At 46.7% G+C, this 22,440-nt stretch overlaps 1 protein-coding gene across 1 annotated transcript in view; it reads right to left on the bottom strand.

Moving 5' to 3' along the window:
- The window catches only part of NDC1 (NDC1 transmembrane nucleoporin), a 370,234-nt gene that overhangs the window by 285,333 nt on the left and 62,461 nt on the right, over positions 1–22,440 (bottom strand). The window contains exon 7 of the mRNA XM_085602585.1: positions 13,083–13,134. Coding sequence (XP_085458711.1) covers positions 13,083–13,134 — 52 coding nt within the window. The remainder of the gene's footprint in view (positions 1–13,082; positions 13,135–22,440) is intronic.

Raw genomic sequence — 22,440 nt, 5'->3', positions numbered from 1 at the left:
GTACATGGTGTTCTTCTCAGCAAAGCTCAAAGTCCTCGATGGCAGCAGATCCCTCTTCTTCGCCACGCCTTCAGAGGTGCAGGACTGGCTGGACGGGGGAGCTTCGCGGCCGTCAGCCGGCGCAATGAGGGACGACTGGAGGGAGGCCCGGACCGGCTCGCCGGCCCCCTGGGTCGTCAGGTCGGAGGTGGATAAGTCGAGTCTGCGCTCCTGGCGTTCAAGATCCCGCAGTCCGGACCTGGGTGGCACCTAAAGACCACGGGGGCGCTGGCACAGATGGGAGGATGCTCTCCCGGGACGATTACGCACTGATCTGTAAAGTATAATTTTTCTCTAGGATATTGGAGGGAGGGTATGCCCGGGACGGCGCTTCAGGTGTGGGGGCCGCCCTCTCGGTGCCAGTGGGGAAGTGCCTCTGTACGGGAGGTGTCGGAGACTGACTGATATTACATGCCCGCTTGGTGCGGGTAGTGTGCCCGACCTGCTGATGACATTGAGCGAAAACAATTGACAGAGGGGCAGGGCAGTACTGCCGGGGACGTTGAACTCTCTTGGTGACATGCTCGCATGGGTTGGAGAAGACTCAATGGCAAGGGGGAGAGGCGCTCATCGGCTGGAGTTGGTGCTAGCGCACGCCTCACTTATCAGTTTTTAGAGGGGAGGGACTCTTTCTCTCCTTTCTTGCTTAGGGCGAAAGGCGCTCTGCTAGTTGGGGGATGTGGGTAGTTGTAAATCTACATGGCAGGGTAGCAGGGAAGGAAGGGAGGTGGGGGGGCTACAGTTTCTGGGGGGTTTCGAGGGGATTAGTGATACTTCAGGGGGGGAGGGGGGGCGGGAGTTTTAGTTGGTCAAGTGAGCACAATCCTTGTGAGGTGGCGCGGTGTGGCATGCCGTATGGACAACATCGTCTCTGGGAATGGCTATGAAGTGGGATAAGAGTATCAAATTGCTTAGTTGGAATGTAAATGGGTTGGGGGACAAGCTTAAGAGAAGTATAGTACTCCAATTCCTCAAAAGACACCTCCCAGATATTGTCCTACACACCTAATCGGGAACACATGCCAGGCACTTAACAGATGGGGGTACACACTGGCCACGCACGCCGGCTTCACATCGGGATCCTGAGGGGTGGGCATACTGGTACGCCGTAACTTTCCAATGGTAATTGAACACACAAAAACAGACCCGCTGGGCCGCTATGCAGTGCTCACGGGAAAGTGGGCAGGTCGCATGCTTAACCTGGTGACGGTGTATATTCCACCTGGTCTCCAGAGTCAATCTTATCAGGATCTGGGGGAACTCCTTCTTTCCCTTCCCGAAGGGCAGCTCTTAGTTGGGGGAGACTTTAACGCAGTAGTGTCTGGAGACTTAGATAGACACCCACCGTGGAACATTCCACTGGGGCAAATGTGGCTCTCCAATCTGCTGGAAGCGTATGGGCTGGTGGATCTTTGGCGCCTTCGCCACCCCACTCAGCTACAATATACATTCTTCTCGGGACCACACCACACATTCTCCAGGATAGACTACCTCCTTACTCTCCTGTAGCACGACACCGCAGTTCAGGAAGTTAAACACTTGGCAAGGCGTATATTGGACCACTCCCCGCTGTGGACGCATCTAACAATCGGGGAGCAGAGGGTGGGATGCGTGGCGCCCGTGAGCCCCTGGTTGATGAGTAACCCTGAAATTAAGAAGGCACTCACACGGTCAATAGATCATTATTTCACTGATAATGTGGGGACAGTGGAAGCCCCAACTACCCTCTGGGAAGCATTTAAGACGGTGGTGAGGGGGGAGGCCCTCTCAAAAATCGCCGGACAGCGTAAGGAGAGGGAAGCGCAGATGCTTGCGGTGGGGCGGGATCTTCTCGCACTGGAGGGACAGGCGCCAGTGCATGGGACCTTAAAGGCCCAGTATCAAATGCAGCTGAAAGCCGCTGAGTATAGGGCCCTAGCCACGGAGGCTGCTAAGACTCTAGCGAGAGATAGAGGAGGTCGGCTATACGTCCAAGGGGATAAGGCGGGTAAATTAATCGCCTGGTTGGATAAAAAACAGATGGCACAGAGGGTGGTGGCAGAAATCCATTCTGAGGGGGCCTTCCCCCTGACCGACCCGCAGCAGATAATAGGCGAATTTGCTGCACATTTCAAAGGAGTGTACAGCAGGTTCTGGCCGGTCAGAAGAGGATTCTGCTGCGCTCCAAGAGTACATCAAGCTGCCTGTGCTTTCTGATGAGGATCGCGAGACTCTGGACAGCGACCTCACCGTCGCTGAACTGGTAAAAGCTATTAAGGACCTGCGGCCTGGGAAGGCCTTGGGCCCCAACGGCCTACCTATTGAGCTGTACAAGCTCCGGCCAGACTGCCTGGGCACGCATCTCAAAAGTATGTTCGAATACAGCAAAGCGATGGGGAAACTACCGAGAGACCAACGCATCGCCACACTGGTAGCTATCCCCAAACAAGGGAAACCCAGGGACCGCTGCTCCTCCTACAGGCCAATATCATTATTCAACGCTGAGCCTAAGATACTGGCTAAGCTCCTTGCAAACCGGGTTAAACCAATAATTACCAAACTGGTCCATCCTGACCAATCGGGCTTTATGCCGCATCGAAATACGGCCCTTAATCTGCGACGACTCCACTGCGTGATGGGTCGCCGCCACATGATCCAAGAGGATGCGATGGTGGTATCACTACATGCCGCTATGGCATTTGATACGCTGGAATGGCCCTATATGATGGCGGTCCTTAAGAGATTGGGCTTTGGTCCCAGCTTCGTTGGGTGGGTGCACCTCCTTTATACCGAGCCTCTGGCCTAGGTGGTGGTTAATAACAAGAGCTCCGAGGTTTTTGCACTCGAAAGGGGGACAAGACAGGGCTGCCCCCTCTCACCCTTGCTGTTTGCACTCTGCCTGGAGCGTTTGGCAGCCTGGATAAGACAAGATCCCTCAATACGAGGGCTGAGATGGGCGGAGGGATGGGGGGACAGGATTTCGCTGTATGCAGACGATGTCCTGCTATACCTTGCCTCCCTCTAAATCCCTCCAGGTGGCCCTAGACATTTTTACAAGCTTTGGGAAAAACTCCGGCTACAGCATCAATTGGGGAAAGTTATTGCTTTATGTGTTACATGGCGCCCCTCCTTCTGTTCCGCGTGGTTGCCCGATCCAGATAGTCACGGAAGGGTTCAGGTATCTCGGAATCTACATCTCTGGCGATGCAAAAATACGCTTTGAGAATAACCTCGGGCCACCTCTGCAGAGGTTCCAGAGGGATACGGCAATCTGGAAGAGGCTCCCGCTGTCGCTGCTGGGTCGTGCGGCCTTTTTCAAGATGATGGCGCTGCCGTGGTTTTTATATGCGCTCCAAAACTACCCGGATCTGGTCCCACACAAGTACTTCGCAGATATTGAGGCCACTCAGAGGGACCTGCTGTGGAATGGCGCACCGCGGATGGCTCTCCCAAAACTTACATTGGGGTGGTACGATGGTGGCATAGCATTGCCGGACATCCGTAAATATTACTGGGCAGCGCATCTCTCGGCTATCAATCAGGGCACGTACGGCAGTGGGGATGACCCCGGGTATGGGATGGATAGGTGGCTCCTCCCCGGGGGAAACTTTGAGACCGCACTCTACTTGCGGCCTAATAGGTTCCACCTCACGGGGCCTACAAAACACTCGGTCCAACTGTGGTATATTAGGAACCGGAAGTTAGGGTGGGCTGACAAACTTACGAAGGCAACCCCGCTCTGGGTGTCAAAGGCTAGGGTCGTTGGGTCGCACTAAGGGAATCCGCAATTGGGATCTGATCGGTATATCCCATATAGGGGACCTTTGGGGATCCAGGGGAGTGGTCACCTTTGCCTCCCTACAGCAGTCCCACGAGTTGGCACACTGAGTTCTTCCGGTACATGCAGGTTCGGCACTCTCTTCAATCTAACATTCCGCCAGGGACAGTACTCCCGGAATCCTCCTCAATAGGGGATAGGTTGCTTGACGGATACCTGCCTGAAAGGGCGATATCCCTCCATTATAAAAAACTTATACATCACTCCCCGGATCCACTGGGCTCCCTCAGGGGGAAATGGGAGGCGGACGGCCTGGAAATTGATGATGAGGAATGGAGGGAGGCGCTCTCATCCCCCAAAGAAGTGGCGATATCAGCAAAGTTACGGCGGATACAGCTCAAAATACTACATCGGTGTATGTCTCGGGCACCAGGCTAGTGTTGATGGGGAGGAGTACAGACGGGCTCTGTCGGCGAAGTTGTGGGGAGAGGGGGACCTTTCTTCACATAGTATGGGAATGCCCGCAAATTCAAACATATTGGGCAAAGATACATGATTGTATGAGCGAGGTTTGGGGGGTAAAGTTACGGCCTGAAGCTAAGCAGTGGCTCCTGAACATTTGGGAGCCCACGGACCTACCGGTAAAAGGCAAATTGTGGGCAACACTGGGGCTGGTGATTTCAAAACGTAACATAGCGCGCCTGTGGGGGGCGGGAGCGCCCCCATTGATTAGTGTATAGAAGGAAGACATGGACTGGTGTATGCTGCAGGAAAAGACAGTTTATGTTTCAAGAGGGTGCCCCGGGAAATGGGTAGCGGTCTGGTCTCCTTGGAATACATACCGCGGTAACATCTGCGAACCTCCCATCTTCCCCCCCCTGGAGGAAATGTTAACCCAATAATATGATGGTATTGTCTGTCCCTGAACTGCTGTTCCATATCAAGTTACAATAATGTCTATGAGTCCAAGGATGAAACACCATTAAGTGAGAACTGTGAAAAGACCAACATGTTTAGGTTTGTTAATAAAAAATTAAAAAAAAAAAAAAAAAAACATGGTGACATGATCACTTGAATTGCTTGGTAGTTCCTGCTGACAAGCAGGGGTGGGTCTGAAAGGGGAGCATCCAAAGCTGACCTCTAGAATTGTTAAGTATGTGTGCAGTTTACAGATCTCTAGATAGGGATCTTATGAATGGACTGTAATCCATTATACACAATGGGAGGAAGGAGAGCGTGTCAGTGAGAAATCTGGGGTTGGATAGTCTATCTACCAGGAGAGACTTTACCGAAAGTAAGCAACTTGTTCCTCTGAGACATGAAATTGAAGATTACTCATCTTGTGAATAGATACCAAAGCAGTATGTTGTGACAGAGAAAAAACTGCACAGTCAAGAATGTAGTTTAAAGAAGATTTATTGCAGTACAAAACCTGGCATCAATCCACTCAAAGTATCCAGGAGCAACTGACTCTCGGAGCACTCTTAGCCTTCCATTCTAGAAGCCTTAACTAGTTAGATCATAGCACAGTAACCCCAGATGGGGTTTTGTAGTTGCCAATGCAATGTCTCAAACCAGGACATTATGCAAGACCGATTGGGTGAAGTGGCAGCCCTGGCAACAGAGCTTTGCATGGAGGGACGCCAATGTAGCAGCCTGGCAGATGCTGAAGACAGGCCCACTGCATGCCAGAGCAGTGGTAGCAGTCTTTGCTCTGCGGGAACAAGTTTGTTTTCCTACGAGAAGCGCTGCTTTTTAGCTAGCCCATAGCAAATCTTAATACATAAATTGATCCATTGGGAGAGGATTCTCTTTTGCACAGACTTCCCATTTTTCGCAATGAGAAACCTACAAACAGTTGATCATTACACCAAAGGTCTCTGGTCCAATCAATTTAGGAGTTGAAAGCCATCTTAGGTTCAAACGGTGGAGCCATTCCTCCTCCTACTAAGAGGGGCGAGGTGGAGCATAAAAAGCAAACAAGGTGATGGACTGCCCGATGTAAAAAAGCATGAGTACCTTCGGCAGGAATACAGCTATTGTCTGGATAACCAATTTGTCCAGGAAGAACGATGTGTGGCTGTTGGACAACCAGGGCTTGGAGTTCACTCACTAGCTTTGCAGATGTAAAGGTGATGAGGAGCACTGTTGTGATAGGCAACAGGCGTAGAAGGCAGGTGTGTATCTGTTCAAAGGGAATGCACAAGTGAGAACCACATTAAGGTCCCACTGTGGCATTACAAAATGTGTTGACGAGAACATATGGATCAGCCCATTCATGAAACATCACAAAAGATGATGTGAAAAGTGAAGGTTAATCTGTCAAACGTAAAAAGGCTGAACGAGAACCCTTAACTGATGCCTCACCAAGGCATTGCCAGGCTAATGACAGACAAAACAACAAAATGCCAGACAACTTTACATTCAGGGGTTAGATATTAGGGGGGAAAACCAGGCAACAAACTTTTGCAAGCGTCCAGCATATTCTCGGATGCAGGACTCGGCCTTGTTGCTGCAAATGGCGGGGGGAGGTTAGTCTGATCTGAAGAGAACGGCTTATGGCCAGCTGCTTATGGCCAGAAGTGCCAGGTACTCCATTCTTGTGCACGGTTTTGCACAATCTTTTTCAGCTCTTTGGACAGGAGATATAGTGGCAGAAAGGCATACAAAACGTCCAGAACCTCAGTTGAAATGGAGGATTATAGAAGACGATGCATACTGCCATCTCAGAATGCAACTGGTCAAGGACGCCTCCATTTACAAGGCAGTCTTGTAGGCGGTGGCTCCCCTGGAGAGGAAACTACTGCAGAATGCTGAGCACTGCTTTAAACCCTTCCTTGGGAGGGAAAACTATCTGGGGGCTTGGTCCCCTTTTACCTCTGGGCAGGCCTGAATCACCCGCAACGCTTCACAAGTCGAAGAGAAACCCTGCGCCAGGCATCGACCCGAGAGCATTTGACATGCTGAAGCAGACCATTCTGGACCACACACAAGTCAATGCCTGTGGACTCCCCAGAACCTGGCCCTTCGGGGCTACAACCCTCTTCCCCCCCTCCACCTTAGGAGATGGACTCATCCGCTAGCTCTGATGCGGAACCAGAGTCGGGGTCTCGCCCATGGTTCCCCCACACCCCATGACTCGCACACACGCACATCTCTGTACGACATCCCCCCCCCCCCCAGGTCCCCTCTGACATGTTGGGGCCGGAGAGCTTAATGCAACCCTCTCCTCTGAGTGGGCACCGGCAGGCAAAGTAACGACGTATATCGTGGGCGGCTTTGGAAGTCACTGGACAAGGAGGTCCTCAATCGCATGAGGGCTGAATGTCTGTGTCCTTCCCTGGAGGTCAATGTAGCCCACACGCCTGAGATAGACGAACGCATGCTTACCTTCTTAGTAAAGTTTATGTGCGACCCCAAAAACAGGAAACAACTGGTCCTGGCGGGCTTGCCAGGAAATGCGCTCGCATATTTGAGGCCCCTTGACTGGTTTTATTGATTATTCTCGATATGACAGAGGACGACAAGGTGTCCGGAGAGCTGATTTACCCACCCTCTACCGAGGGTCTGTCCAGCTGGTCTCAGCAGGTCATTATCTTCCTGTGGAACGCTAACTGCGCCATCACCACGCAGAGGAGTAATTCGTTCCTCATTAAGATTGGCCCCAAACTGCTGGACCTTGCTACATCCGAGGCAGACCATATTGTCCAAGGGGATGCTGTTAGGTGACCAGTTTATCTGTTAGCTGGAAAAACTTGTGCAAACCTTCAACTCTTTGGCCAAAGCCCAGGCATCCATAAAGTGCATCTTAAAGACTCAGGTTTTCTCCTGGGCTGGTTGAAGCAGGAGGCGCTCAGCCAGCTACATGCAGCATCCAGCCTCCAGCAGAGGACAAAATAGGCGAGGCCAATACCAGGATGCCTCCAAATTCTGAAACTTGTATCCCACCAGAGGTCACCCCTGTCACCAGGGGTTTATCTAAGATCTCTTGACTGGGGGTGAATGTTTTGATTTGTTCTGCATTCCGTCCATCAACTGTGTCTTTTACCAGGGCTCAAGAGGCTCACACCGAGGGGGTGGCAATCAAGGAACCAATCATGGTGTGTTCACCTGTTTCCTATACAGCATCTGGGGGGGCAGGCTCAAAGGTTTTGTTCACAATTGAAAGGCGCTTACATCTGATGCCTTGGTCCTTCAATCACTTTGTGGTTTCCACATAGAGTTCTATGGCTGCCCCTTCCAAAATAAGTCCCCTATCCCTTTGGTTTTCTCCTCCAAACTCTGCCCAGCTGGTGGCTATAGAGGTAGTAGAAAGCAATCTCTTTGTAGTCGACAAATGGGACAGAGGCCAACAGCCTGTAATCAATTTGAAGGAGTTCAATGAGTGGTTGGTCTACCACCACTTCAAGATGGAAGGTATGCACCTACTCCCGGACCTCTTCAAGCCCAACGATTGGATGGTGAGTATCGGCCTAAAAGACGCCTACTTAACCATCCCAATCTTCTCTCCTCACCGCGGCTTCCTCCAGTGTCTGTGGAAGGATCATTTTTAATTCACAACGCTCCCCTTTGGTCTGTTGTGCGCTCGTGGTGTTTTACCAAAGTAATGCACCCTGTGGTAGAATTTCTCAGGGCCCGGGTCGTCCATCTAATCATCTACTTGGACGACATTCTCTTCATTGATCAGTATCCTTGGACTCTGCCAATGCACCCTCAGAGAGCAGACTCTCTACTTGAGTCGCTGAGTTTCATCATCAACCAGGAAAAGTCGGACCTTACTCCTGCTCAGTCTCTGCTGTTCATAGGGTTAGTGGAGGACTCTGTTAGAGCCACCCTCAGCTTCCCTTCCCGAAAGTTGATTGATCAATATCAAGCACGAGTTGCGTCGCCTAGCGGCAAGACCCTCCTCCACCTCCCAGAGACAGATTGCATGAGCTGTTGTCATCCTCCATCCAGGCTATCTTCCCAGGGCCCCTTCATTATCAGGCTCTCCAGCGTCTGAAAGCCTTTCACCTCAGGAAGGGTCTCAAGTATTCCCAGGTGGTTCCTCTTCGAGTAGGCTCTGGGCTGGTTTTCAGTGGAGGCTGGCTCATAAGGAGGCATGGATTGGACGGGCGATCTTCGGCTCTCTTCCGGTCCTGGTCATATACCCCGATGAAAGTACCAAGGGCCTCGGGGAGAGATGTGGGGGTAATCATTACAGTAGGAAGACAGTCCTCTCAAGACAGATCCATGCACATCAATGGCCATCAACTCTTGGCAGGGTCATTCGCAGTCCGGTGCTGGACCACGAGACCAGGCGCAATGCTGTGTCCTTTTCAAGAAGGACAATGTGGCAGCAGTGCATTACTTAAATAACCCCGGACGTACCCGCTCCAGGAACCTCTTGGATCTGACCCATAGCTTCTGGAATTATTGCCTCGAGGATCAGGTCTCAGTGATAGCAGAATTTCTCCCAGGGGCGACTAATCAGGTGGCAGACTGGCATTCTCGTCACTTTCAGGATGCGCGCCTCTGGCATTTACACCCATAGGTGTTTCAGGCCCTGCACGACAAATGGGGCTTGTCCACTGTGGATCTCTTAGTTTCCAACTTGGACCAACAACTCCTGAGGTACTACAGCTGGAGTCCTGATCGGCTACAGTTGCCTTCCTCTCGGACCCACAGGCCGAACGGGACTACGCCTTTCCTACATTTGTGATTATCATGCGTCTCTCGGCTCAATACAGAGACAGGAGGACGTTATCGTCCTAGTGATTCCGACCTGGAAATCGCAAGTTTGGTATCCGGTTCTACTGGAACTTTCCTGGGTTTTTCCAATCCTTCTACCAGTTTCCAGTTCTCCTCAAGGATATGTAGGGGAATTCCCACCATCTAGTCCTACAAGGATCTCTATCGCTTATGGCCTGGAGGAAAACAGGGAGCGTTGGAAAGTCCCTGGCCTTTTGCGACATGCTGCATCCCTCTTCTCAAAAGCATGGGCCAACAGAACCATCAAGCGCTATAAATAGATGTGGTCTAGATGGCTGGACTGGTCTCATCAACAACATCTGGATCCCACGGGGACAGACATTGTCCACATCTTGAATTTCATTGCCTCTTCGGCATCGGTGGGACTTGTATAGAAGTCTATCAATACCTCCAGGTCAGTAATCTCAGCAGGCTACTAACCAGTTGGCGACCATCCACTCAGAGAGCATTTCCTGGTGTGGAAACTTTTGAGAGGTATCCGCCTCTCCCTTACCCCAGAACGTGGATATTCCATCCAGGGAGTAAACAAAGTCCTAACATGTTCATGTCTTGCCAATTCAAAAAGTACCTCTCATGGAAGGAACTTTCAGCTAAGCTAGCTACTCTCTTCCGTTTGGTCGCATGTCGGCGGGTCTCAGATGTCAGAGCATTGGACCAAACGGGTAGAGTATTTACCCCAGACGGGGTCACTTACCACATTTCACGACGTACAAAATGTCATTCTTGTTTGGTTAATTATCCTTGCTTGCCAGATTCCTCAAAGCTGCATATAAAGTTATGAAGCTATGATGGCGGACATCCAACCACATGGAGTGAGATAGCAATTAATAGCCCTAAGAAAACCATTCAGGACAGTCTCTTCGTCCAGCATCGCCAGATGGGTTCAATAGGCCAAGCAAGAAGCTGGCATAGATTGCAAACTGTCTGGGGCTCACTCTGGCAGATTGGCTATGATTCTAAGGCATTTTTCCTCAGAGCCAGTCTGGAGGATATCCTCATTGCAGTGGACTGGTCCTCAGACTATACATTTAAAAGGTTCGGTTTCCAACCGGTCCCTAATATGGATTCACTGGTTGTGGATAAACTTTAAACAAGCTTAATCCTTGCCTTCAGTCCAGACATAGAATGAAAAGTTTCCTAGCTATCGTAACGGAAAGTTTCAATTCTATTAAGGACACCGAGACAAGGATAAACCCACCCGGAACTGCAGATTCCCTCCCTAGGAACAAGAAACCTACGTATTGGTGGGTATACATTATGCAGTTTGATATTAGACTTGGAAAGATAACTTGCCTCGTTTGTGATTATGCTGAATCCGAATGACTAGGTTCTGTATTTTTCGGATATGGGTTCATACATCTGCCTTCCTTTCCCCTAGGACCTGATGGACTTAAACAGAATTAAGGATGCCACTATCCGTCTGCAGTTGTAGGAAGAAACAGAAGGCAGCGACAGCAACAAATGACTAGCTTCAGATGATTGGACATTATTATAGTTTGAACTGTGAATTTCCCACAACCCTTGGGGGGAAAAGTAAGTCTTATTTCTCTAAGGGCTGCTGTTAATAAAGTAAAAAAAACTACAGCGTAATCCTCGCCTCTGTGTCCTTAATAGAATTGAAGCTTTGTTATGATAGTCAGGAAATTTTTCATTCCCCTATGTAGAGCCAATACGGAACTGTACACACCGCTACAGCCAAAACAGTTGACAGACTTCCACCAAATTTGGCAGAAAGCGTCATCTTTACACTTAATGTGTGTTTTTTTGAGATATGGTATAAATCCATTCAGTAGCGTTTGAGAAATTAAGGTTCCAATGTATAGATTTCTGACTGATTAGGTTCGCTGGACACTCGCAGAAGTCCTGAAGGCACGTAACTTCAAATAGAGTGATCCGATTGGCCTTTGGGGACTTTTTTCTCCCCATCAGCCACCATGTTCCAGTGAGTCCTGCGGCAGCTTGCGCTCAGATTGGCTGTGTGCAAGACAAGGTCCCCCTGTGCCCTGCAAATGAAAACAATAAGGTCTAAGGGAAAAGGGTAGGGGTACACTTACCCTGTGAACTTTGTGGGGTTCACACTCCCAAGATAGAACCAGTAGCTGAAAAATAAAAAGACTTTAAAAGCAAAGACATTGTTTGGCAATGTCAGAGAATGAGAACATTTCAGCACCCTGTACAGAGCAATTTAGTTTTTTGCTAGAGATATTTGAGGACAAGAAAATCTTGTGATGGAGACCAAAACTTGGTTAAATATAGGGGACTTCACATCAAAGGGAGAAACCCTGATATTGTCTGCTCAGAAAAATATTCAAGAAGCCTCGTACAGCATTAAAATTAAGTTATTGCAGCCATGAAAGGAGTGCTACAAGAACTCAGGCACCGAATGTCAAACAGTGGAGAAACGCTTGCTGCAGTCTGAGGTTTAAGGAATGTACGTACTCCACAATCACTTCTTTAGACTTACAGAAGGAACGACTTCAAAATTAGGCGAAGGTCCCAAAGATCTGTATATAGGGGATGCCTGCTCCAGCTGACCACAACAATCAGAAACCAGATGTGCAGCACTTCTTACAGAGTGTTGTCTTTGATAGTAATACTGAAGCATCAGTTTCAGTAGTGCGTACTTAAATATCAGAAAGGCGGCAGATTTGGGTACAGTAAAGATTTAACTATGGATTAAGTCACACCGCCTATTATCCCTATTGGCAATTTAGAAAAAGGATGCGCTTGGAGGGGCTCCAAGGCACACATCTCAGACTTTAGCCTTTCAACACTTATGAATTCACAAGCACTGCAAGTCACCGCAAGGTTTCTGCCTCTATACCTTGAACCTTCACTGTCGTTTCTGGTCAAGTTAAAAGGCTTCAATAGAGGGAGGTGCTTTATTTTCGAACCCTACAGCTGTCAAATATTATCTTGAGACAAAACAAAGCGACTAGACCCAAATGCTATGGTCTTATGTGTGGACTTTGGAACTGCATGGTCGGAATTTCTCTCTGGTAGGTGCGATAGAGTGTTGGTTATAAATGAGATATGGGTATCATTACAATGTCCTGAGGAAAACATTCAGTGCTGATGTTTCTATTTTTCCATCTCTTCACCATCTTTCGGCCATGCTTCGCAATGTACCTTCTTCTTAAATAATATTGCTGTCAAACTTGTTTGAGGGTCAACCACAGAACTAATGTGTTTGTAGCAACAGAGCTGTGAAGTTCTGGACTGTGTAGTTTTAACTGACATTAGATTGTTTACAACTGTTGTTCAGCACGTGCTCAATGAAAATGATTTGCATTTGTTTTTAAAAAACATCCTACCCCTTGTATCTGTAAATCTCAGCCACTGATTGGGTAATTTTCAATTAGCCTACTGACCGAAGTTCTCACGCCGGATGACCTCCACAGTTGTGAGCAGCTAAGAACACAGAAACCAATAGTAATAAATCTAGCTTCAAGAGCGCCACACTGCCTATCGTCAAGTTGAACCATGCCATCACAGAATTCTCAAGTGTTCACAAAAAGTAAATTAATCTACTTACTTGTGTTTCAGAAGGTTCATTGTTGTTGCTATCCAAGCTCTCGGGATATAACCTGGAAAAAAATAACATCTTTGTATACAGTGCTATCCAATTAACCATACACAAAGCACGCCAGCAAAACCTTGCAGCGAAACTCAAACACTTCATGTCCTATTTTTAAAATGAGTTTGCTACAAACTTAATATGCAAATCACACAAGGTCCAACTATTCAGAAAACAATTTTTCCTTTCTTTTAAAAGCCAAAGGATTTGCCCTTTAATGCTTACATACATTTGAATATTACAGCACACTCTTCTTCCACCCTCAATAATATGGCTCTTTAAACAACATCCTGGTGAATCAGATCTATTAGGCTAAAATAAAGTGATAAAAATTGTCCCAAAGTACGCAGTTTTCTTTCAACCACTTTCAAACGTCACCACACAAACATTGGGGGCAGTTTTCCAATAACTGTTAAAATCGCAAAATTAATTAAAAACGGGGTTCTGGACCAATAAGGCACAGCCACTGGAGCTCCATTACCATCCCTCGATGCTGTCAAAATCCAAGCGTGACAGTGGAGGATGTCCGCTCATGCTGGAGATGGCACTGTGGGCTACAGCACAGGAGGACAGCTGAGAAAAGTGTATAAGCTCAGAGCACCGAGCAAGCTCATAAGATGGCATAGCAGCAATCCAACTGGCACGAAAGTATACTGCTCGAAAGCAAATGTTAGTGACTCCACCGATGTGCCCGACCACAGCAATCATGTGTAAATCCTTTACAAGAAAACAAAAATGGAGACTTCAACACCTTTTTACAGCTGATGAGAAGCAAGGAATAGACAGGACTCCCCTTCTCCCTACAGTGAGATGACAGCTGAAGGTGAGGAAGCCCTGAGCACATGCGCAAGTAATCAGATGCATATCAGCACAATTTGGAATTATAAGAGACACAGGGGTGCCCTGTGTCCCTGTGGCTATTTGCCATCACAGTCAAAACCCTAGCTGGTGCACTTAAAGAGCACCCCTCGCAAAGGGGGAAATACCTCAGAGACACGTTGGTAAGTACTTTCCCTATATTCAGATAATGGTATGCATGAGGGAGCAAGAGCCCAACCTATCCAATATCAGCAACATTATTAGGTTTGTGAGACTGTCAGGCTTAAGATTCAAATGGTAAAAGTCAGATACTCCATTTGACATAAAGGGCCTGAGATCGAGTGGCCACTTCAGTGGCAGGAAGAGAGTGAAACATCTAGGAATAAGGCTGCACAGAGTTGTGAAGGTTATGCACAAACAATGGTAAGGCAGTTTCAGAGATACAAGATAAGGCAACAAAATGTATAGGTTTCTCCCCCCCATCCAGGGGAACAGTGCTCATTAAAATAAATATCCTGCCTAACTACTTCACTTGTTTGGTAATATTCTGATCACTAAAAAGAGAACATTTTTCAAAATGATCTTCACACACTTGGTTAAACTAAAATGGGCTGGCAACCACTGCTGTGCAGAGGCGTTGTAACACTTTTGCACTGAGTGTGGGGGAGGGGGTTTCACACCCAACAACAGAGAGGGAAGCGGTATCCCGTGGCCGCTCAAAACAGTACTTGACCCGTAATCTATTTAGGCAGACTACTTTATACACAGTGGCATGCCCAAAGTGGGTATGTAAAAGATATGCATTTTAAGAGACAAATTATAGCACGTATATACACCTGCGCCCCCCCCCCTCCCTGAATTAATCCTCCATTAGCAAGGACAGCCTAGCACAAGGGCTGCACACAGCTTACTAAGGGGGTTAGTCACAATGCATGGGTGGTACCCCTTGCGCGCCTTCCAGTTCACTGAACAATTGAAGACATTGGGTACCATTTCCAAATTATATATATTGCTTTATTACAGGCGAAGACATGTATTAGAGTTGCTATCCATCCATTTCCGAAAAGTCCTATTCCTTTACCGCATTAACTCACACTGCTATAAACACTTCCTCCAGACATACAACATCCTGAATACATGACATTTTGAATAACGAAGCGTTTAAAAAGCTGGCATTGCTAGGATAAAGATTCTGGGTTGGTGTTGACTGATAAATAGTAGTAATACAGCTACATGCAGTCTATAGGCACCTCGCAAAACAGTAGAGCAAGGCTGATACATTTAAAATATGTACATAAACTTTACTACTCCCCGATGATGGTGAAGTTGTTTGGCCTGAAAAGAACTACAAGATGTCACCATGTAGAGGGTGACTTTGTACAGCTAGCATGGACATATCCCAGGATACTGCTGTATTGCTGCTAGGTTGATATATTAGATGATCGAGGGAACTGTGGCCACATCTGTAACACTAGGCTATACTCACCACATAGCAGTCCCAACAAGAGGTTTCACTGCTATAGCATGTTTACAGGCTAAAAGGAGGGTCACTATCTGTTGGGTACGAGACCCACACATACCCCAGCACAATGGCTTAAAGTCCATGTGTACTACAATAATGTACTAGTTGCACACAAAACTGTTACAACTTCCTCTGCTGCTTAGAAGTGTTTAGGCCTGCATGAGTATCAATCTATCAATGAATGAATGAATAATTTGATAGCGCACTCGAATCACCCCAGGTGAGGTATCTCAGAGCAGCAGTTAGTACAAGATACTAGAATAGAGTGTGGAATCTAAAACAGAGACTATTCTAAGCTTTCCTGAATTTATTGTAATCTGGGCAGGTTAGAAATTGAGAGAAGCAATTTGTTCCAAAAGGAGGGTGCCAAGAAGGAAAAGTATCTGCTTCCCCATCCAACACGTCGTATGTGAGGGATTGCCAATAGATGCTTGTCACTGGAACGCAAAACCCTAGTGATGAAATATCGTTTCAGTCTCTGGCTAAAATATATGGGACCTTTACCCTGCAACACTTTATAGGTTAAGTAGCACAATTTGAAAACCTCATTTTATCGGGAGTCAATGTAGTGATTTTAAAAACAACAATTGGACAGAATGCAGAACAATGTCATACATTCACCCCAGTACAGAGATCTGGGCCTAAATCCATCTTTTGTTTGCTCACCATGCCATTCCAGTTTGAACCCAGACATATGCAAATCAGTCTTGACCCTGTGCCTCATGGGAACAGTCCAGCCCGAACTGCCAAGCCAGGTCCTCCCTGGACTGGAACCAAGTATCCTAGGACCCGTTTCGGGGTTTCACCCCTCTTCAGCCAGGATAGCTTGATTCCAGTGGCATGGAGAGCTCGGGACTGGATTCAAGATAGCCTGGCTGATGAGGGTTATGAACCCGAAACCGGTCCCAGGATGCTTGTTTCCAGTCCAGGGAAGACATGGCTTGGCAGTTCGGGCTGGACTGTTCCCATGAGGCACAGGGTCAGACTGATTTGCATATGGCCATGTCTGAACTTGGGTGGTGGAGTGAGCTAAAGAATGATGATGGATTAAACCCAGATCAGTTGACTGGGGGTGAGTGTTTGATTTGCTCAAACGCTCCGTCCATCATCCCCTTTGGTATCGATTTTAAAAGTGGAGCAGAGGTTGTGCCGCATGGTCGGTTGCAAATCTACCTAGCTGCCGTGCCTTGTATGACCTGTAGTTTTAACAGTAATGACTCACTGGTAGCTGCCAGCAGAGCATTACCATAGTCGAGCCGGCTCTCAAAAAGAGACTAAACCAGGGTCTTTCTGCCCTCCAGAGGGAGAAATGGCAAGGTCTTCTTCAGTATTCATGGTGTATGGAAACAAGTGCTGGTTGTAGATCTACCTTGCGCTTTCATATCAAGTTCAAAATCTACCTTGATTCAAAGGTTTCCTTTTTTTTACAATTTTGCAAGGAGACAGAGGCTTGCCTAACTCCGGTGGCCACCAATCCGGAGACCATAGGATTTGAGCTCTCCCAAACAAGATGATCTATTTTTTCCCTGGATTCAGCTGGAGAAAGGTATCTGCCATCCACTCGGTGATCGCCTTCATGCTGGCCGCAAAGTGTCATCAGCATATAATAGGATTTCGAAACCGTATGCTCCGATGGCTTTAGCCAGTGGTGCCACATATACATTAAACAATGTAGGGCTCAGACATGAGACCTGAGGGACACCTTTATCTACTGAAGAACCAGAACCTTTTGGGCCTGGCGGCGCAGGGTACGCCCTAATCTCCAGGGTTCTTCTGCTCAGCTACACAGAGACACCGGACACTCTGTTAGGCGTTAGAAGATCGGATTTATTAGCTGCAGCTAGTACAGTTATCCCAGAAGTACATGAGGTAGGTTCTCAGGAGACTGCCACTTCACTCCGTGGCGCACAATCTTATATAGCACATATGTGAAATATACATTAACCAAATACACACCCAGAACATATAAGAAAGAGCCAATAAGAAAAGTTGGAAAACAGAACCAATAGAAAAGGTTTGAAAACAAAGTATCAGATGACTCGAAGAAACCTCTCCTCCGACTGTGTTTGTTACCCCTCCCTCGAACTAATTCATTAACAGATTTGCAACTAACTTGCAGGTGGCGAGATACATTTGTGTGTGTTGGAGGACAGTTGTGAAACGAGAGAATGTTAGCAGAGGACAGCGAAGGCCAGACGATAAGATAAAGTCAGAAGAGAATAGTGTGAACCAACAGATAGTTGAAACGGGGATTAGAAAAACCAGACAGGGATTAGTGTACTCGGCCAGTCCTAACACCAGCTTTGTAAATAGAGGCAGAAGGCTTATTTCGACACGAGGCTGCAGGAAAAGCAGAATAGACTTTGTTCACCGTGCTGCCTGAGTGAGGGCAACACAAAATGGCGGTGGAGCACAAAATGGCCGGTTGATTCGATCACGATCGAAAATCGAATTTTCTCACTACCAGCGAAGGCCTGGATATAAAAGGTCCCAGAGAGACTCTGTATTCGGTCTATCAAAAAATCTTGGAACCAGGCCAGGGCAATCCCCTTAATCCCCATCTCTTGTAGTCTTTGAAGTAGCTTGACATGAGACACGAAGTCAAATGCTGCATCTAATGACAATCAATGGCATGAAACAGGGCTTGCCTCTAAACAGCCCCCGCAAGCTGCAAACAAAATAGCATCTGGAAACTAGCGACCTCGTAACATCAAAATAACAGTCCTGGGCAGTTGACTGCATAGCAAAGTCCAAGGAGAAGGCTGCAGGTCAGTTTTAAGCAGATCCAACCCTGCCTATCCAACATAGGATAGACACATGCAAGTGTGTGACGTGACCCTGCTGGTTGGATTCCAGAACTTTCCCAGAATGGTCTGCTTCAAAATGAAAAATATACTGTGCTGCTAATCAAAGAAAAGTTCAAATATTTTGCATTCTGTGAAGCTCATGGGAATACTAAATGATGATATTGAATTGATAGAAGTGTCAGTTCTCTTCACCTGTGTTTGAGCACACATCACAGATGCATTGTGAAAGGAGATGCGTGTAAGTGGTGCACGTTACAAAGACAGAAGAGAGATGACATTTCTCCTATCAATTTGTTGCGCCCCACTACACCTAGAGTTGATCAGCCACCACAGATTGGAGCCACCTGCGCTCTAAACACTAACATAGTAAATGCTGAATGGGTGATATTTGCCCTTCTGACAATGGCATTTCGTTGTGTGCATTAAAGTACTTTTGCTTTTCGAAGAAACAAAATGGTTGGCTTCTGAATTATTGTGTGTTATTTTTGTGTTGCTCTGTTCCGGAAATTCTAGCCCACAACATCTCCATGAGTTAGCCTTGGACTACTCTGCCTCTTACCCGGAGAGTCAAATTTTACATTCTGAATTCTTTGACACTACTGCAATAGAAAGATGTTTCTGATGTCAACTTATTGGCAAACTCCATGGAGAGGGGCTACACTAAGATCTTCTAGTTCGGGTAGTGAAAGAGTCTGGTTTTCATGTATACATTTGTGATGTGTTTGAATTAAAATAGTTATTCCTTTTTAAAAGTAAAAATGTTAGACCCGGATTACAAATTGTGTACTTTGTGGAGTTTCATGTGTAGCCCTCTTTAGTCTGACTTGCACCTTATACCTAAGGAATGTCTTGCTCCAGTTGCATGTTGGATAACCAATAACCTTTTGAAGTTGAATGCAGATAAAATACAAGCTTTTTAGACTCATCCTTAGACATGTTGAACCTTTTGGTAATCTTAGGCTTTTAGCTCATGCTCTGTCCCTGCTATGCTAGTGTTACTATCAACGCTAATCTTACCTTCTGCCTGCATGTCAACTACATCACTAGTTTATGTTACTCAGGGCCACTCGAATTATGCTATTTTACACCGCAACATTTTCTGTATAATTATGGATTAGTCTCATAATCAATCTGCTGCATAATTTGCAGATTTTAACAAAAAAAGGTTTTCAGCTCCAACGAGATCAAACATTACAAAAATGTCATGACATGTTGCAGCCGCTGTAGAAGCCCCTTTACAAAAGATGACTGGTCCCCTTTCTGTTGCCAATTGTGTATTTTGGAGTTAAACTGGTACAATGAGGTGAAAGCTTTCATCAGACTGTGTTAACCGGAGTAAAAAATAAAAATGACAAAATAAGTAATACGATCACAAAAGGTGCTGTATTACACAGTTGATTTGCCTTTTCTTGCTGCATAACATAGGCAAACCTGCCGCACAATTTGGTCGTCCTCTGCCACAAAAGTCCAATGGTCCTAATGATAGTCCTGCTGGAAAAGATTGAGGAAAATTCTTTCTTCCCGCTGAATTGAAGGGAGATGTTAGTGATCCAGGCAGCCATCTCATTAAGTTTGGATTACAGGAATGCGGTCTTTCAGGACTTACCTACATATGTTATCCATTACCTTCAGATTGTTCAAAATGAAGATGTAACATGCGTCATTAAAGTACCTCAGTGTGCGTTGGTTATATCCCAGTTGAATTTCCTTCATAGGTTACCACTGAATAAATAATGTGGATTAAAAGACACTCTGCATGGTATACAAGGCACTTGTCCTCGGGATCTCACCTTCTTTCAGAAGGACCCGCTCATACGTTTTGTCCCTCTTCTCATGCAAACTTGGTTAGGCCTAGGTTCCATCGCACTATAGCAGGCAGACACTCTTTCTTGAGTCTTGCTCTTATTACTAGTAAACCAGATTTGAAACACTGCCCAAGTGAATAGCGTGCCTGTGAAAGTTCAGGGTGCAGTAAATTTAAGTCAGATGTACAGGCATTGCCAACGCTTGTCATAATGTAATTCATAAAGCATTGGCAAATTCCATAGTTACACAGAAAACATACCATGGTTTATAAGAAAGTGATGATTAATCCATCCCACTTTTTGCCAATGTGACTCTGCTGCAACTTTAAAAGTCAGGGATGAGGGATGAGGCAAGGGCTCAAAACGTTTGAGTCTTATTTTTTTGCCACCTTATGCATTTGTTCACATGAGTGGTCTCTTTATATTTACAACCCTAACCCCTACTCCCCCTACTGCCACACAAGCGTAGGGAACAGTTTGTTTACTGGTCAAGTTCCCTGGCCGGACTCCTATCTTATCTCGGATAACAGATGATGGGCGCATCGTCTGGACTCCCCGAAGCGATACCCTATTAAACACACACTGCTCTCTGGCTGCAGAGATGCGATGGCATACGCGCCCTACAAGGGATGGGTACATCCAGTGCTCTCAGTGAGATCTTGACAAGGGCACATTGAGTTGAATACTGGACATAGCCCCGATAACCAGCGGCTTCAGGGGTGTAGCGATGGGGGGACAGATGTGCGCCACGCAGCCCGCACATGGACCCTAACTATAAAGCTGTAGACTAGACTCGCCGAACTTAAGCGTTAGCTTCTATGCCTCAGTGAGCTATACCGAAACACTACTGCCACGCTCCGGCAAGCATTGCGAACACGACGCTGACACAGTGCCGCCCGGGGACCCCCACGCTAATGATTAACCACGGCGCTTTGCGCAACTCTCAATAAGGGCCTGGGTGACAACCGCAATGGCCACAATGCTAGCTGGAATGCTGCGTTCTCTGTTACAGACACTAAGAAAAAGGAAAAACATAGACCTGTCATTTATTAAGATAATTACCTAATGACTGTAACAATACCACCATGTACAACGCCGCCGGACCCCCGGGTTACCGGCTGAATGGCTGTGTCATATTATCTGGAAACCTCTGCTTAATGTCTAATCGATTAGCCAACATGGATGGTGAATGTATACTGTATGATGACACAGCTGTGAACAATAAAGGTCTTCCAAAAAAAAAAAAAAAAAAAAATGAGTGGTCTCTTTATTTGCCTAACCATATCATGGTTATAGACAGACAGAAATTAATATTCCAAGTAATTTCTATTTTCTGCATCGTTGCATTTCTTAACAAGCATTGGCATAGCCAATAGGTCTCGCTTTTGGGACCTTATAAGTATTTAGTTATGCAGCACAATATCCTTTGTGCAACAAAATTAACTGTTGCATGGCTACACACTTATAAAGTCCTGAAGGCGAGACCTATTGGCTAAGCCAATGCTTGTTCTTACTGGAAGTAGCCTTCCGCTGCCAAGCTAGAGCAGTCTGTGTAGCAGCCCTTGGCCTTCGGGTCCAAAAATATCCAAATCCAAAATTAATCTAAGTCTGATTAAGAACTGCTACTTGTATGTACACATTGTGATGACTAAGCATCCAATCGGTAGCAAATAAAAATAGAGAACTCTCACTTCCCCATTTGCACTGCACTGACTGAAAAAAAGAAACCACTTGTAATCGACAATGACCATGCAGTCAATAAGTAGGAAGTGTGTAACTGCTAGAGTCCGCATCATGCCCGTCATGATATAAATTTGAGTGCTAATGCCAACTTCAGAAACCGGTGACTGACCAACTGTTCCGATGAGGAAGCCCTTGGCAGGAGATGGGGGGCTGTGACACACTGCCCGAGGCACGTTGAGTCAAGCCTAAGCTTGGTAGGCCAGGCTGGATAGCAGGAGACATGGATAAACAAGCCCAATACCTATTGGCTTTGCAATGCTAGTTGTATTAGGACCATGAGCACGCCATCTCATTTGAAAAGCCTCTCTTTCTGTAGCCTCGAGTGCATAAAAGAGAATGAAAAAAACATAAGCTATAAACTTGGCCTAAATTACTGGCAAAAAAGAGCATGCATGTTATTTCTGATGGACATACGTTTCTCATCAAAATGAACTATGGCAAAAGTAAAATTAGATAGGGAAAACAATTGTAAGGGGCCATAAATAAAGAGCAAAGTGAAAAAGCAGCACCTGCCAGTGACGCCCAGCATGCATCTGAAACATTATCTCGGTTAAATGGTGTATAGAGCTGCCCATTAGGAGAAATGTGCATGGGTAGCCAACCACTGCACAAAAGTAATA

This window comes from Triturus cristatus, chromosome 4_2, assembly GCF_964204655.1.
Source record: "Triturus cristatus chromosome 4_2, aTriCri1.1, whole genome shotgun sequence".
NCBI lineage: Eukaryota > Metazoa > Chordata > Amphibia > Caudata > Salamandridae > Triturus > Triturus cristatus.
The sequence above is the reverse complement of the archived record's forward strand: the minus strand, read 5'-3'. Positions and strand labels throughout refer to the sequence as shown.